Source organism: Sorex araneus, chromosome 7, assembly GCF_027595985.1.
Source record: "Sorex araneus isolate mSorAra2 chromosome 7, mSorAra2.pri, whole genome shotgun sequence".
NCBI classification, from domain to species: domain Eukaryota; kingdom Metazoa; phylum Chordata; class Mammalia; order Eulipotyphla; family Soricidae; genus Sorex; species Sorex araneus.
In genome coordinates, this window is record NC_073308.1 from 51,456,773 (window position 1) to 51,474,366 (window position 17,594).

General features: G+C 36.6%; 1 protein-coding gene across 4 annotated transcripts in view; it reads left to right on the forward strand.

The window, feature by feature from the left end:
* FSTL5 (follistatin like 5) overlaps window positions 1-17,594 on the forward strand; it is a 693,844-nt gene that overhangs the window by 349,612 nt on the left and 326,638 nt on the right. For all 4 annotated transcript variants that reach the window (XM_055144641.1, XM_004606146.2, XM_055144642.1 and 1 more), the window contains exon 5: window positions 13,947-14,140. In XM_055144641.1, coding sequence (XP_055000616.1) covers window positions 13,947-14,140 — 194 coding nt within the window. The remainder of the gene's footprint in view (window positions 1-13,946; window positions 14,141-17,594) is intronic.

Below are 17,594 nucleotides of genomic sequence, written 5' to 3' on the forward strand. Positions count from 1 at the left end.
TAGATGACATTTTACCATTCTTTGTGAAATTTCATATTTCTCAATTGGACAATATCATCCTCACCTTGCTTTATTTTGTTTCTGTTAGAAATCTCCTCATAATATGTTATTGTGTTTGTGAGGATGAAGAGAGATTGTGATGAAAGTGAATATCAGCTAAGCGAATCACTTGCGGTAGTATCTACCTTTGAAGAATATACTTAGAACAACAGGGTATAATACCTATTCTTACCCTCAAAATATGTTAATAGTATCTTCTTTGGATTTAAATAAAATGACCAGTTATTAAAGCACCTTTATTGAAATTTAATACATAGTTACATTTCCCAAATTCAAATATCCAGCCTTTTAATTTGAAATTGACCATGTAGCTTTGTACGCAGTTGTTAATGGCAGTACATAATTATAGAAGTTATATTACAAGTAGCAAAGTGTTTGATATTTAACATGATTTAAAAAAAATAGTATGGTTAATTCACAAAAGTAATCATTCAATGTCAATTGAATTAACTGTCCTTAATTGGTTTTTCTTATTTATTAATACTTAAGGAAATTTTAAATTAAAGAAAATCATATTTTGTATGTAACAATGGTAAAGGAGCTAAAATGAACGAATGCAAACTAAAGTCATTTACTATTTTAAAAAATATTAATGAAACAGATGCCAGTAAAGTATCCGTAACAATGATTAATGTGAAGAATACTAACACAACCAAGTACTAGTAAGAATATGGAACAATAAGAATCTTACCTGTAAAAATATACAAACGTGTGCATAGGGAAGGGGGTGATGTGTGATGATTGTGTGTGTGTTGTCCAAGGGCTCTTGGGTGGTGCTCTCACCCTCTCTCTCGCCACTCGTGTTCAGTGCTCTCGAGCTTCTTTGTATGGACCAGATCAGGTTGGCTCTTCCTTTGGCTCTGCTTCTATGTGTACTACTGTGCTCTCTTCTGTCTGTCTCTCTATCTCTGTCTCTCTCTCTGTAGTCTCTCCTCTGGTCTCTTCCGACCTCTCTCTGTCTCTGCTTCTGTGTCTTCTGTCTTACTTCTCTTACAGTCCTAGTTTATACAGCAATCACATAGGATGGTGATACAAAGGTGGGTTGAACATTAACAAATCAACAAAGAGGTGTAAGACCACTCATCCAGGAGATTAACTCAAGGACCAAATCTCATCGAGGAAGATTACTCCAGATTATTAGGAGATCCCCTCAAGGGCGGGATCCCATCCAGGGTGGGTTGCTTTCTTCTTTCCTCAGCTAGTAATCCACTTAAATAGTTGTAGGAAATCTACTTATAATATTTATAGCAATGTCATTCTGTATAAGCACAGTAAGAGATATATCAAACTTAAAGTTTGGTTCTTCGTGAGGACATCTCACTATATATTATAGACCACAATCCTCAGGTCAGGTTAGTCTTCCTTACCCCAGAAGGGTCCTTGTCTCATTGTTACTATTGGATCATGACAGCATTTGTCTATGACCATGCTCTCAACTTATAGTTGAGTATTGTGGTGCTTTGGCCTGGGCCATTTCGATGCCAGGGTAGCTCACAGTTTGCCCTAGGTCTATTCCGTCCTTTGTCAGGACCCTGCTTTTGGGGTGCTAGGAACTAAGGGCGATTGAGTCAAGAAAGCAGATGGTCAGGGGTAATTATTATTGGAGTCAATCAACTCCCAAGTTACAAAGCATAATATAAGCTGTCTTCCTGGGTCCATACAGAAAGGACATTGCTCTAATGTAAACTAAGTTCACCTCGGCAAGACTAAGGGGACAAACCCAATGTTATTCTACACTTACCAATGTTATTGATAAAGCAAAAATATTAATCCCCATTTGGTATGATAGCTGAGTACTTGTATTTAATACTGAACACAATGAAAAGACAATTTCTTAAAAAAAATCATATACTACTTTCACCACACCTATAATTTTTTTAAGAAAATGTCTTCTCATTTCCCACAAAAGTTGGAACAACTTACCACAAAGTAACAAGGTAACAACAAAAGGTAAATAATTCTTTTTTTGGTATAGTATTACATACTTCACAATTACCTGAAAATAATGAGAATTATTTTCATGTGCCTATGGACGATTTGAATGTTGTTTTGGGAGAAAAGATTGTCTAGGGTTTCTCTCCATTTCCTGAAAGTAAACTATAGAACAAATATGATTGCCACTTACTATCTGTATTGCAAACCATAACACCCAAAAGGAGAGAGCGAGTACAAGAGAATGTGCCAGCCATGGAGGCAGTGGGTGGGTGGGAGGGGAGGAATACTGGGAACACTGATGGTGGAGAATGGGCACTGGTAGAGGGATGAGTAATCGATCATTGTATGACTGAAAGGTAATAACGAAAATTTGTAAGTCTAACTACCTCATGGAGATTCATTAAAAGATTTAGAATATTAAAAAATGACCAGCATGAAAAAAAATTACAGAACTCCCAAATGACCCATGAATTCCTCTTCTAGATATCTAATTGAAAAACACAAAAATGCTTACTTGAAAGGATAGGAGCCAACATTAATTCATTGTAGTACTATTTAAAATAGCCAAGACTTTTAAAGGATTCAGGTATTCCGTGACAGATAAGAGACTGAACAAGTTATGATATCCACAGACCAACAGTAGAATAAAACTGATATATTTATAAAATATGCAATTTGCTTGTTTCTCTAAAATTAGGATGGAATTGGAGAGCTTTAGAGTAAGTTAATTCACTCAGAAAGGAAAATGACAGATACCAGGTGATCTTACTCAGTTTGGGTCCATAAAGAACAAGTATCATCCAGTGAAAATAAGCCTGTTAGACTCTCATCACAAGTTACCACTTGCTTCACCCACTGTGCTATCTTTGGCCCCCAGATACTTGAATAAAAATAGACTTATTACATCATTTATAGTTTGACAGTTTTCAAATTGATGTAAGCATAATAGTCTGCATTTTTAAAGTTTATTTGCCCATGCATAGTAATTAAACTCAAATTGAACACATTCCTTCCAACAAAAAAGGCAAAATATTTTCTCAGAATACCTAAGGAGATCTATTAACAGATATACTGAATAGTTGAGGTAAAACTTTTTTATTTCCCTCAGACAAATGAAAAAATTACCTAAAAAGGCAATTTTAATAAACACATGTTTATTTTTTGAATTCCAAATATTTCATCTTGTGCTGTAATAAAATAAATTTGATTAATTAAATTCTAACTAAATGTTATAAATGTAAAACGGTATTACTTTCTTCATGCATTTAAATACTTTTGTGTCTAAGTGAATTAATATTCTTATTAATGCCTAAAAGAAAAGGTTGCAAGTATAAATTCAATTTGATAAGACTAAGCTTTAACCTTTAAAAATTTATACCACTAAGCATGATTAATAAAACTTTTAGCATGTGTGTTATACTCAAAATGATGAGCATACCCTCAGATGTATAAAATAGTTGCTCTCATTTCCAGGGAAACCTGGAGAGTCATGGTCACCTACACAGCTACAAAACCCCAGGCTCCAGTGTCTAGATGGATCTGAACCGCCCTTTGAAAATGACTCTGGGTCATGTATGTGGTCCAGAGTCATTTTAGTGCAGTCATTCAGTTCAGCCATTGAGTTCAGTCATTGTATTCAGCCCAGTACGTCTCCAGGACACTGCCCTCATGAAAGGAATAGATATCACCAAATAGGACACTTATTCGTCTTGTTCTCAGTGTCTAGAACAAGGACAAAAATGAGATTTTTGTACCTAATCCCCAAGAATGCATTTATTTATTTTCCTTCGGTATATTAACTGACATCAATTTGTAAGTAAATTTGAAGAAAAATAATCTTTCTAAATCAGGAAAGAAATAAAGACATTTCTTACCTTCTGACATATATTCTTCATTGGGTCATGGTTATTAAATACATATTTCTGATTTTCTAAATAAAAAAATATGTATTTATTTTTTCATTGAGACACTGTGATTTTTGATACTGTTAATGTCTCTGCGCCTCAATTCATATCTTTAAAATGATAGTTATATATTTTTTGAATGTTTGGATAATTCAGGGATATTATACATTTTTGGAATGTTTGGATAATTCAGGGACATTATATATTTTTGGAATGTTTGGATAATTCAGGGATATTTTAAGTGGAATGGCATACTTTGTCATACTGAGGGAATACTCCTGACTTTGTGCTCAGAGGCCACTCCTGGAGTAGCTCAGGGAACTATATGCAGTAACAGAGAGAGAACCCTGGTCAGATGCTTACAAGGCAATTGCCTTATTCATTGTACTATCTATCCAAATCAGCTATATCTTAAACTAATTTGAGTAATACTTCTGGAAAATAATGATCCTGAATTGGCTGAGTATATCATTACCAATGAACCATAAAATTCTAGATTTTCATTGAATATGAATGCATTAACCACAGTGGTTTTCTTTTAATTTTTTTGGATTGGCAAAAACATGCTATTTTTTCAGATGAAATTTCAAACTAGAGTAACATACTATTGATAAGAATTTGTGATAATCACTTTACGCATTACATTAACATTAAGGTACAAAATTCCTAAGACCATCCTCACTCCCCACCCATCAAAAAATTTTCTCTCTGCCATCTCACCCTGCATTCTGATCGTATTATCTTTAGCTTCAGGTCTGACACAGACTCCACCTTAATAGCAGCCAAAAAAAAATAAAAATAAATACAGGTGGGGCTGGAGTGATAGCACAGCAGGTAGGGCATTTGCCTTGCACGCGGCCGACCCAGGTTCGATTCCCAGCATCCCATATGGTCCTCTGAGCACTGCAAGGGGTGATTCCTGAGTGAAGAGCCAGGAGTAACCCCTGTGTATTGCCAGATGTGACCCATAAAGCAATCAATCAGTCAATCAATCAATCAATCAATAAGGGCCCAATTCAAATACAGAAATATAGAGTTATTGGATGATCTATTTTTTCATTGCACATTTCTTTCTCTTCCTGAGGTGTGCACGTGTGCATACACACACAGATACGCATACACACACAAACGTGAAGGTTTTTATCCTTTTGTGGTACTTTACGGGCACCGAATTATCTTATAGAGTTTATTTATCTCTTTTGAGATACTTTCATTGATTTCTTTTTGTTATGAGAGCTGATTTTACTATTTTTTTAAACTGAGAACAGAGTAATGCAAAACTGACTTAGTAGCAAACAATTTACATTTTGCTGTGATGCAAACAAAAAAAAGATCTTGACAAGACTGCTAAAACACTAAAGTTATAAACAGCAATCATTTCACTCTTCATAAAATAAGGTAGTCTCTTATCTCCACAGAAGATATTGTTTTCCATCTTATCTTGAGAGATAATCACTTCATCACTTGTCATCCCGTTGCTCATTCATTTTATCGAGCAGGTGCCAGGAACGTCTCCATTTGTCATTGTCGCATGTTAGTGTAGTCCAATGGCATCTACTCACTCCAGGAACGCAAAAAGCCTCAAACTGTTCATTCAGGATCTTGACGAAGAAGTCTGACCATCTTGTTGGTGGGTGGCCAAGAGTTCTTTTGCCATCCAGTGGAATCCAGTTGGTCACAGCTCTAGTCCAGCGGTTGTATCCAAATACCATTATGTGTCAGGCCCATCTGATTTTTGACACCTTGGCAAATGAGACAGCGTAGATACTCCAAGGATAGGTCTTTCGATTCCTCTTTGTGAAACCCAAGTAGCATTCTTATCCTGTTTTTCTAGGCCCCAGGTCTCTGAGGCATACATTCGTGCAGGGACAATGGTGGAGTCAAAAATATGTACCTGGAGCTGTAGGTTCTTCTTCTTAATCACTTCTTCGATGCTCTTGAAGGTGTTCCACACCACTCTCTTCCTCCTGCACAGCTCAGGTGCCAGGTCATTTGGTCATGTTGAGTTCTCAACCTACGCACACATAACTGCTGCATTCAGATATGTTTGTTTCATAGAAAGCAAATGCAAAGTCAGGAAATAGTTTGTTACTCATGAACATTATCTTTGTGAGATTCAGCTGCAGTCCAAATTTTCCACACTCACAGTGGAAGTCAGCCAGCATCCGTACCTCTTGGCAAATGTTTGGTGCTTTTAGAACAATGTCATCAGCGAAGTGGAGGTGGTGTAGTTTCCGACCATCAATCTTCACTCCCATTCCTTCCCATTATAGTCGTCACATAACGTTCTTGAGGGTGAGTTCCAGTGAAATGGTATCACCCTGCCGAACCCCTCTCTGAATGTCGATGATCACTTCCCTGTAGAATGGTGAGATCCTGGTGGTGAATCCATAATACAACTTGTGGAGGATCCTGATGTACTGAGTCAAATGTACATCAAATGATGTACTAGTCAAATGCCCTGTTTGACTAGTGCTTAGATGACTGCTTCAGTCTCAACAGAATGAAAAGCTTTCTTTAAATCAATAAACATTAGACAGAGCAGCATCTTGAACTCTCACAAAACCTCAATGAGCTTGGTCACCTTGTGCATATCAATTTTGCTGAATCCTTTTCGGAACCTGGCTTACTCACATGGTCGTCCTTCATTTAGTGTTCTGTGAATCCTATTCAGGATGACTTGAGTGAACAGCTTGTAGATGACGGACAACAGGCAAATTGGGAGATAGTTGTGGATGTTGTGGATATCTCCCTTTCTTACAACAGAACAGTCCTGCTGGTTTTCCATTGAGATGGAATCTGCATTCAGATAGGTAGAATGTGAAGAGCCAAGCCAGTGTATTGATGAGTGGCAGCAGATTCTTCAAGTGTTTGGGACTGAACTTATCTGGACCAGGTCCTATATGCTTCATTACCGATGAAATGGCATGTCAGATTTCATAAGGGAGAATGCTGGGAATGACATATCCATCCTGTGGAATTTGAAATGTGGGCAGGTGGGTGTGACTGTTGAAGAAATCTGAGTAGAAATAATCGATAACCTTCTCCATTGCCCTTCTGGAAGAAGTGATAGATCAGGACATCAGAGGGCAGTCATATTGGTCTTAGAGTTGGCGAAGGACAGGTGGGTGTTGCGAATACTTTTCCCATCTTCCGCTGCTCTTCTCTCTTTGAAGTCTTCCTTTACTATTTCTCTGCACAGCTTTGTGAGTTTGGACATTATCTTATGATTGCCTGAGGCTTGCACCAAACCATGCTGGTGAATGAGTTCGAGAGTTTCCAAAGACATGCATCTTTTTGTGGCTTTTTCTCTCTTGGCATTCCTCGCACAATTATGGAGGTGCTGAACCAGTCAATCATATTCCTCATCTATGTTGTCAATGATGGTATCTTCCCATATTGCTGCAATAGAGCCAAAGAGCTCCCAGTTGGTGGTCATTCTGGGAGTTTTCTTCTTAATCTTTGAAGTCCTTTCTCCCCACTTCATGAAGTAGAATTTCACATGAAGGAGACAGTTATCGTTCTGATATCGTTTGGAATTTTGGGACAACAGCGGCATCGGTCACTCAAAACCATCGATTGAATATAATGTGGTCAATTTCATTGTGGAACTGTCCATTGGAAGAATCCCATGTCCAACATTTAGATATGGGCTTCTGGATCTGCGAGTTACCATGGATGGTCTTGGTCGACATGATGAACACAGCCAGTCTTTCACCATGTTCGTTCGATTCTAGGCTGTGGGTCCCCATGTGGATTTCTTTGGGTGATATTCTCGATCCTATCATGGCAATAAAATTACCAACAATGACCTTGTAGAAGTTATGGTCTTCCTTATAGAACTTCTGCAGCCCTATGTAGAACTTCTCAATTTCTTCTACATTGTAGTTGGATGTTGGTGCATAGACAACAAAGATAGAAACTGCCAGCAGTGAGCCACATCTGTAAGTGTCTGATTCAGGTTGTTAGGCATTCTAACGAATCAATGTTTATTGCCACGTTTGTGTTGGCGAGGACACCGACACCACCAATGCCTCTACTGTCACATGTTCTGAGGAACAGTTCTTTTCTAGTGTCAAAAATGACATGATGTGATCGATTCCTTCTCATCTTGGTCAATCCAACGATGTCATACTTGATCTTGTGTACTTGAACCACCAGGTCCTCAATGGATGTTTCTGACGCCAGTGTACATGCATTAAAATTGCAGACAGTCGTTTTAGTCCTTCTTCGTTTTGGCAGCCTAGTTGGGCCTTGAATTTTTTTTTAATTTTTATTTTATTGAATCACCGTGAAAAAAATACAAAACTTTCAGGTTTAAGTCTCAGTCATATAAAGATTAACCCCCCATCCCTTCACCAGTGCATGTTCCACCACCAAGAACCCCAATATACCCCCTCCCACCCCCCACCTAAGTAGCTAATGATCTTAACTTTATTCTCTCTATACTTTTAATACATTCAATATTTCAATAGAGAACTCACGATTATTGTTTGAATTTCCCCCCAACAATCAGGCCTGCTGAAAAGGCATCATTTAATAATTTCTTTTCATTGCTGAGAATGAAGACTCTATGAGCTCGTGCAGTGGTGACAGAGGCCGCGTGGCTTTGGATTTCTGATATTTTAGCTCAGTTCACAGTCTAGATGCATTTCTGTAAGAAGCTTCTCTGGGTGCCAAAATGGGTTAGAAGACCTCTAGGATCATAGTCTTTAGGAGCAGAGGGTCCGTTTCGAGAGTGGCAGCTCCGAATCTTATCTGGGTGGAGAGTGTGCTGGCAACGCCCTCCATCCCTCCATCCCGTGATTGTCTATGAGCCACATCACTGAAAACTCATACCTCTGGGTTGGGAGTCTTAGGAGGTGGCTCTCGCCACATGGGTGTTGCCGCCACTGCCATCTTCCGAGCAGAAAAACAGGGCAGAGAGAGAAAATGCCTTGAATTTTTTTCAGCCTCTCATTGCTCCTCTTTCTCAATGCTGCTGTATTGGGGGATCTTCCAGGGTCAGGGGAATGAGGCCATTTTTGTTGTTGTTGCTGTTTTTGGCATATGGAGTATGCCACAGGTGGCTTGCCAGGGTCTGCCATGCAGGTAGCATGTTGGTTTGTTCTTCGCTGGTTTGCACCGTTGCCACCCCCTCGACACGATGAGGTGGTGAACCATCAAGGGGAAAGAGATAAACCTTCAAATATTGCTTTTAAACCCCATGTTTTTCTTATGTCTACTTTAAAATCTCTAGAAATTTTATTTGAAATCACAGAAATTGTCAAAGCCTAATTTTCAAGTGTAAAATTAGAGTTTGTTTACCCCTAAATCTTTGTGTAAAAATCCTTAATCAATATATACATTTTATTTCATTTGCAAGTTGAAAAACGTTATATTTTTCTAATATATTTTATTTTCTATTCAATTTCTTTGAGTTCAACACACTTAAAAGATACAGTCAGATGTGGAAGCTATTACAACTATCACAGTTACTTTAGAAGACATTACTCCAAACAATTATTTTCATCAACTGTGATGTCACCACTATTATTTTTAATTTTTTAATTTTTTTTATTTTTAAGTATTAAATGCATTTTATATAATAAAAACTTTTACCAAAATTTTGACAGATGAAACATTCCTCACATTGTGTTTTTTTTAATATATCACCATGAGGTACAATTATAGAATTACAAACCCTTTTCATATCTGATTCAGTTTATTAGGCTTCTCTCTCTCTCTATTTCATTGTGAGTCTTGCCAGTGGTTTATCTATCATGTTTATTTTCTCAAAGAACCATCTTTTGGATTCATTGACCTTTAGGATTGTTTTTATGGGTTTCCATGCCATTAATTTCTGCTCTAAGTTTTATTATTTCTTTCCTTCTGCATGGTTTGGGCTCTTTTTTTTTCGGTCCTTTTCTAAGAGCAAGGCTAGTGAAGTCAAATTATTTATGTGGGCCCTTCCTTTCTGAGAAATGCTTGCAGAGCTATAAATTTTCCCCTTAACATGGCTTTAGTTGCATCCCACAGGTTCTAGTAGCTCATGTCTTCATTCTCATTTGTTTCCAGGTATCTTTTGGTTTCTTCTTTGATTTTCACCTGACCCACCTGTTGCTCAACATTGAGTAGTTTAATTTACAGGTGTTTGATTTGGTTTTCTGTGTCTGTTTGTGATTAGATTCTATCTTCAGTGCATCATGGTCTGAAAAGATAGTTGATACAATTTCTATATTCCTGATTCTATTGAGGTATGTTTTCTGACCCAGCACATGGTCTATTTGGGAAAATATTCCATATTCACTAGAAAAGAATGTGTATCCTTTTTTATTGGGGGGATGTAAAGCCCTTTATAAATCTATTAGCCCTCTATCTTTTATTTTTTCATTCAAAGCCAGTGTTTCCTTGTTGAGTTTTAATCTTGTTGATCTATTCAGAGGTGATAGGCAGTGTTGAAGTCTCCAACTACTATTGTGTTGCTAGCAATGTCCTCCTTAAATCTGTTAGCAGTTGTTTTAAGTATTTAGTTCGTTGGGTGCGTATATATTTAGGATTGTGATTTTTTTCCTGCTGTACATACCCCTTGATTATTAAAAAAAATGCCTTATCTGCCTCTTCTAATCTTTTTGAACCTGAAATCTATGTTGTCAGATACTAGTATGGCCACTCTAGCTTTTGAGGGAGTTGTTTGCTTGCAGGATTGTTTTCCATCCTTTGAGTTTGACTCTGTATTTGCTCTGACTGTTCAGATGTGTTTCTTGTAGGCAGCTGAATGCTGGGTTCAGTTTCTAAATACATTTTGCCACTCTGTGTCTCTTAATGGGTGCATTTAGACCATTGACAGAGAGAAATAATTGCCATGGGGTTTTGTGCCATTTTTCTGTAGAGGTTTGTTGTGCTTATAGGGTTTTTTCTTGTCCTACAGTTTCCCTTTTAGTCATTCTTTTAAGTTTGTTTTTGAGTCTATTAATTTCCTGAGCAGTTTTTTATCCATGAAATAGTGTATCATTCCTTCAAGTTTGAGTGAGAGTTTAGCCGGATAAAGTATTCTTGGTGACACGTTCATTTCATTGAACTTTTTCACTACACTTCACCTTTGTCTTTGGGCTTGGAAGATTTCCTCTGATAAGTCTGCTGTAAATCTAAGGGGTACTCCTTTGTATGTTATTTCCTTCTTTGATCTTGCTGCTTACAGTATTGTTTCTCTATCCGTGGCATCTGTCATACTGATTATGATATGTCTTGAAGTCTTTTTATTAGGGTTTCTTTTAGCTGGCACCCTCTGGGCTCCTTGGATCTGGATGCCTGCATTCTCAAGCTCTGGGAACGTTTTGGCAATGATATCTTTAACTGTGGCTTTTTCATTGGGGTTGTCTCCCTGCCCTTCTGTTACTCCGACGATTCTTACGTTGTTCTTCTTGGATTCATCCCCTAGGTCTCTGATTTGCCCTAGAGCTATTTTGAGATCTTTTCCCATTGTTGTTTCCTGTAAGCTTTCTGCAACTCATCCTAAGCTCACTAATTCAGTCTTCAGCTGTAGCCATTTTACTGTTGAGGGCATCCATTGATTTTTTTTTATTTCATCTACTGAATCCTTTATTCATGACACTTCAGTTTGTAGCTCTCTTATTTATGCTCTCATCTCTTCCTGTATTTTCTTGGCTGTCCATTCTAATTTTTTTTTCATGTCCTTTTTTAATTTACTGAATGCCTGGTCCACCGTGTATTTGAGCTCATTGAACATCTTTAACATTTCATCTCTGAATTCTTTATCTGAAAGATCGTCTTTGTGGGTAACCCCTGTGGAGGCTTCTGGACTCTTTCCTTCATCCTCTCCTCGTGGTAGGGATTTGCATTGTTTCTTCATATTCTTGTGCTAGTATGGAAGTGGGACTTTCCAGTTCATTATCAATATTACCCCCTTTGTGCGAGAAAGGACTCTGGATGAGCCTGGTCGAGGGTGGTTGCCCTTTTCCCCTTCTAGAATACCACCTTCCATTCAGGTGTTCCTCTATGATTTATGTGAGGCCTCTAGTGAAGCTTCAGAGGACGTGTTCCTTTGTATTGGGCTTGTACAGATCCTGTGTTCACCTGTATTTTGGTGAAATTGGAATCGGCTAGTGGACTATTGGCCTATTGTGTATGAGATAGACAGGATGTTCTCCACAGAATTAGGTCATGGAGATTGAGATGTGATTCCAGAGTGATAGGAAAGGGGAAAATTACGCAGCCACAGCCCACCCAGGAGGCCACGCCCCCTTCCTTGGAAGCCACATTCCCTGCCGTGCTGTAGGTCCTGAGGGATGCTGGCAGGAGTTCAGGTCCAGGTGGCGGGGTGGGGCTCAGTTGAGGGTGTGGGGCACTGGCAAAGGTTGTCACACCTGAGAGAGAGAGCGCAAGCTACTGGCACCAGAGAGGCAGCGCTGGGGGCAGGATGTAGGTCCTGGAATGCTGGGAGAGGCTGGATCCAGGTGGGAGGCGAGGGTGCAGGCACGGGAGTGGGGTGCTGGCCAGGGAATCACACACCTGAGAGATAGAGAGCAAGCCAGCAGCGCTCTTTTTATATATATACTGATAAGGAGATACAAATAACTTTAATATATCATTGCTTCAAAAAGCTATACAGTTGTGGAAATGGAATTTTGCAAAATGAAAACAGTAAATTAAACATTAAAAGTAAAATGTTTGGGACAGTTTTGATTGTATAGCAGGTAGGGCTCTTGCCTTGCATGTGGTCAACCTGAGTTCTATCTCTGATACATATTGTTCCCAGAACCCAGAAAGGAATCGTGATCCCTGACTATAGAACCGGGAGTAAGTCCTGAGCACTGCAGTTGTGCCTCAGACCCAATGAAATAATATACGCTAAAATATATACAAATGTTCAGTATATTCTTAGTGGCCTAAAATAAAAGATAACAATATCAGATAAAAATAAGAAATGTTGGGAAAATACACATATGCGATTAGGTTAGTATTCATTGGTAATGTTGCATTCATGAAACATTAACAATTCTATGCTTGTAAACTAACTTTAGTTCAAAAGACTGACATTGCATTTTTGACAAGGAACTGGTGTGATAATTCATGGCTTAAGGAACTTGTCTTGCCTGGTGCCAACCTTGATATGATCTCTGGCACTGCATGTGATCCCCTGAGCATTAGTGAATCTTGAGCATAGAGCACTGCTTGTTTGGTTCTTGCCCTCATTTCCTAAAAAATACATAATAAAACAGATTAAGTAAATATAATAAAAGTAAAGATATACATATATATTTATACACATACACACACAAAAACATAAACATTCTGTTATCCTGAGTAGTAAATTGTGTGGGTTACTTGAGTTGCCAAAAGTTTCCTTTCTGCTATTTTTATATATGATGTGTATAAACATATATATGTGTGTGTATATAATTCAGATTCACATATATAAGTTATTTGTATGTAATAAATTGTAAATTGTAGATTCTATCAGAGGCTATAATAGATTATTAATGCCTTTCAAAACATACTGTAACAAATACTTAGATCTAATAGGTATGGATCTCTTTAAAACCAGAATATCAAAAACAAACATCTAATAATGATATGTAGAAATATTTTAGACCCAAATGTCTGTGAGTTTACATGAGAAATTGGCATGCTTGGCACCATTGGCCTTTGGCATGTCATTTTACCTCCCTGCAACCTTTTTTCTTAAGCCTATGAAATCATCAACTAGAGATTTATAGTGAGGATAAAAAGTCAAATAATGTGTTAAGCACTGAAACTAGTTACAAGTATTATATTTAGCTGTTGAACATATAGAATCCAAAATTCCGCATTGAGAAAGCCTATACTAAAATGTTTGTAACAAAGATAAAGTAAATGCCATTTCTATACTACCCTGAACATTGTCCATTTATTTTTCTTGTTTAACATTGAATGTACACAATGTAGAAACCTAAAAATGCTGTACAATACATGTTACCTATAACTACATGAGCCTCAAACATTAATTAAATAAATATTTTCAACAATTTATTTCAAAGTAACATGTATTTTTTGTTATTGTTTCAGGAAATAACTGCAAAGCCACTGAATACAACAAGATGAAAAGGATGCTCTTAGATTTGCAAAATCAAAAATATATTACACAGGAAAATGAAAATCCCAGTGATGACATTTCTCGGAAGAAGTTATTGGTGGATCAAATGTTTAAATATTTTGATGCTGACAGTAATGGGCTTATAGATATTAATGAACTAACTCAGGTATGATTAACTATTGCATTCACAGACTTTTATAAATACAGCATATAATATATTTATATGTGTGTTAATTCAATTTTTTAATATATTCAATCAATAATATTTATATGTAATAGAAAAAAATCAAGAATATAATGTATTGACCCTATTAGAAATATAATTTTATGTAGCACCCACATGTCAAAATAATGTTTGACAGTTTTATATATCTTAAGTATGAAAATGAATGAAAAATATAGTTTGACAGTTTTGTATATCTTAAGTACAGAAATGAATAAATAATTCACTGTAGAATTTAAGTAGTCATTTTAGATATACTCCTAAAACTTTGCTGTGTTTAATTTTTTGAGTAAATAAAGGCTTGTTTATCAAGAATTTATGGACATTGTTTACCATTAATAGACAAATGTATGCATATCAGTAAGTTATTTCAGATCATGTTAATATACTGGCACATTCAAGTACCTTTTAAAATAGTATGCTATAGTATTTCCCTTTTTGAAGTGTTATCCAACAGATGCCTATTAAATCTTATTGCTACAAACAATGTTACAATAATCAAAAATTTTAATGTAAGCTCTTTTAGAAAAATAGAAATTCTTTTCTATGACTGTCACTGATACAGGCTAATTTAAAAGAAACTCTAATACCCAAACTTTATCTTAACTAGTTGTGAATTATAAAGGAATGTAAATTAAGGATTATAAAATATTTCTACATGTATATAAATCAAATTGGAGGGAAAGAATATATGCTTCGATAGCAAGGGGAGAGTAATAAGAGTTAACATTAATATATATTTTTCTTTAAAATTGCAAATGTTTATATTATTTGCCAGAAATTAATTTCTAAAGCAAACCAAATGAGAAACCAGGTATAGATAGTCTAAAAATAATTCTCAATATAAGGAATTGAGAAGATAGAAGGTTGAATTTATATGCTATAGAAAGAGTGCTTTCATCATCACTGAGTACAAATTCTCAGATACAAGGGACATGCTTACAGATATCACTGTCACTGTATTACTACCATCCTGTTGCTCATCTATTTGCTCTAGTGGCACCAGTAACGTCTCCATTCGTCCCTGTCATATTCAGGGTCAGGGGGATGAGGCCCATTATTGTTGCTGTTTTGGGCATATCATATACGCCATGGGAAGCTTGCCAGGCTCTGCTGTGCAAAATTCTACATGGCTCTTTTCCAGGAGCTTTGTTTTATAGTTTCTGGATCTTGGCTATTGATGATGTTATATGGCTTCTGACAGGGGCAGTTTGTGGGTGTGACTGCCAACCTACTGGAAAACTGGGGATCTGAGTGGAGGAGGTTCAGTCCTGATCTGAGTAGGCTTAGAGATCTCAGCCACGGGTCCCGCATACCAGGGTTACTCTGTCGGTTCCTTCATTGGTGAGGCTCACCCAAACCAAACTCCAACACCATATTCCACTAGGTCATAAAAAAGATCATTTTAGGTATAAGGTAGATTCTTCAATTACAGAACTGAACAAGAACATCAAATTCTGAGCCTCAAAGGTTTAGGTATTTTTAATTTTAAATTATCTGCAATCTTTAAGTTACTATCAACTTCAGAGGTTCGTGAAGACTTTATTGATCTTTCACTTCCCATACCAAGATGACAGTCATAAGAAAGGTGGCTTTGATCATACCGAGAAAAAATTGTATTGGTCTCTTGAGAAGAAAGATTCCACAACAACAGTAAAAGACTATTTCATTTTCTCTCTCTTCCCTAAATTGAAATAGAATTTATCTAACAGCAAACTTTTCCTCCAAGTTCTATATTTACTGGACAAATGGTTTTCATAAGGGTCAGTTAATGTTTTTCTAGAGTTATTATGGTAAATAAATACTTTTTACAATTAAAAGAAGGGACAAACAGGCTACTCTGATGGGTGAGAAAATTTTCTGAAATTATATGAGTGGGATTCATGTGCACAGGAATTCAGAATGGGAGAAATTGGGGAAAAAATGTAGTAATTTGAGAAGAATTGGACTTACAGGCTCACAACCCAATTTAATGGAGACATAAAGTTAATACAAATACTTATCCCAAAAATGTTTTTTTTTCTAAATTATCTTTAAAGGTTAATATTTTTTGTGTTGTGGCCTTACACCTTTGATTATTGGTAAAAAAAAAGAAAATATATAAAGGCAGCTTAACTCGGGGAAGAGCAGATTTGCATTAATTGGTATTAAACATAGGAGTCTTAAAGCAAAATGAAACTAGCGACTTTGAAAGTCTGCTGCTTAGACATTTCCACTTTTGATAAAATAACCACCCATTGAATTTAAGTAAGCAGAGTCATTCCCCTGTGATTCTGAGTTTAAATAAGCAGCTGTATTGAGTATATTGATTTAACTTTTTCTTCATTTAGATTCTGTCACTTAATAAGCTGATTCACATTAGGAGTGCATATTAGAATGAAATATTACTCTAATGTGCATACATGCCAACTCTTTATTAAAATAATAAAAAGAACTACTTGTACACAGGATTTAGATTATTATGTTATACATATTTGACTTAAAAGTCATTTGCTCAACAACTACCATATGTGAATAGATTTACAAAATTAAATAAAAACAAGAGTGAGACTAAATATCTTCTAAGCTAACAGGAAGAGCATGGCAGCAATGTTTTTGCAATCTCTGCACATACCTATTTTCTCTTTAAAAAATAGAGATGTTGCATGGGCCACAGACAGTTAATATTTATTCTTATTTATTAAACCTACTAAAATGTTAAAGAATTTTTTAATGTTCAGGTGTAAAATTAGCATACATGTTTACTATGCTATTGATAATAATCTTATATAAAAAGATTTTTCTCATAGATAACAAGGGGCTTTAGTGTGAAGAAATACAATACAAATAGTTTACCAAGCATGGATATCCAGGGAGTATCATGGTCATTAATCCTATCTGTAGCACTGTAGCACTGTCATCCCGTTGTTCATCGATTTGATCAAGAGGGCACCAGTAACGTCTCCATTGTGAGACTTGTTGTTACTGTTTTTGGCATATCAAATATGCCACGGGTAGCTTGTGGGTGGGATACTCTCGGTAGCTTGCCTGGCTCTCCAAGAGGGACAGAGGAATAGAACCTGGGTTGGCTGCATGCAACGCAAACACCCTACCCCCTGGGCTATCGCTCCAGTCCTGACCAACATTTAAAAATATTACAGACCTATTAGGGATACAAAATAAGAGAAAAAAGGTGTTTCACTTAGAATGAAATTGGCAATGCTCATAGATAATACTTATAATTTGTTTTTAGGCTAAAGCTTCCAAAGTAAGAGAAGCAAGACTCATTGGATTTCAGCATTTCCCAGAAGTGAAATTTGTTTACAGTTAAATACACTTTTTTTTAATAAACAAGAAATCATTTTATTTCCCTAATAACTACTGTCATTCTCCACAGACCAATCCATCCCTATTTTTA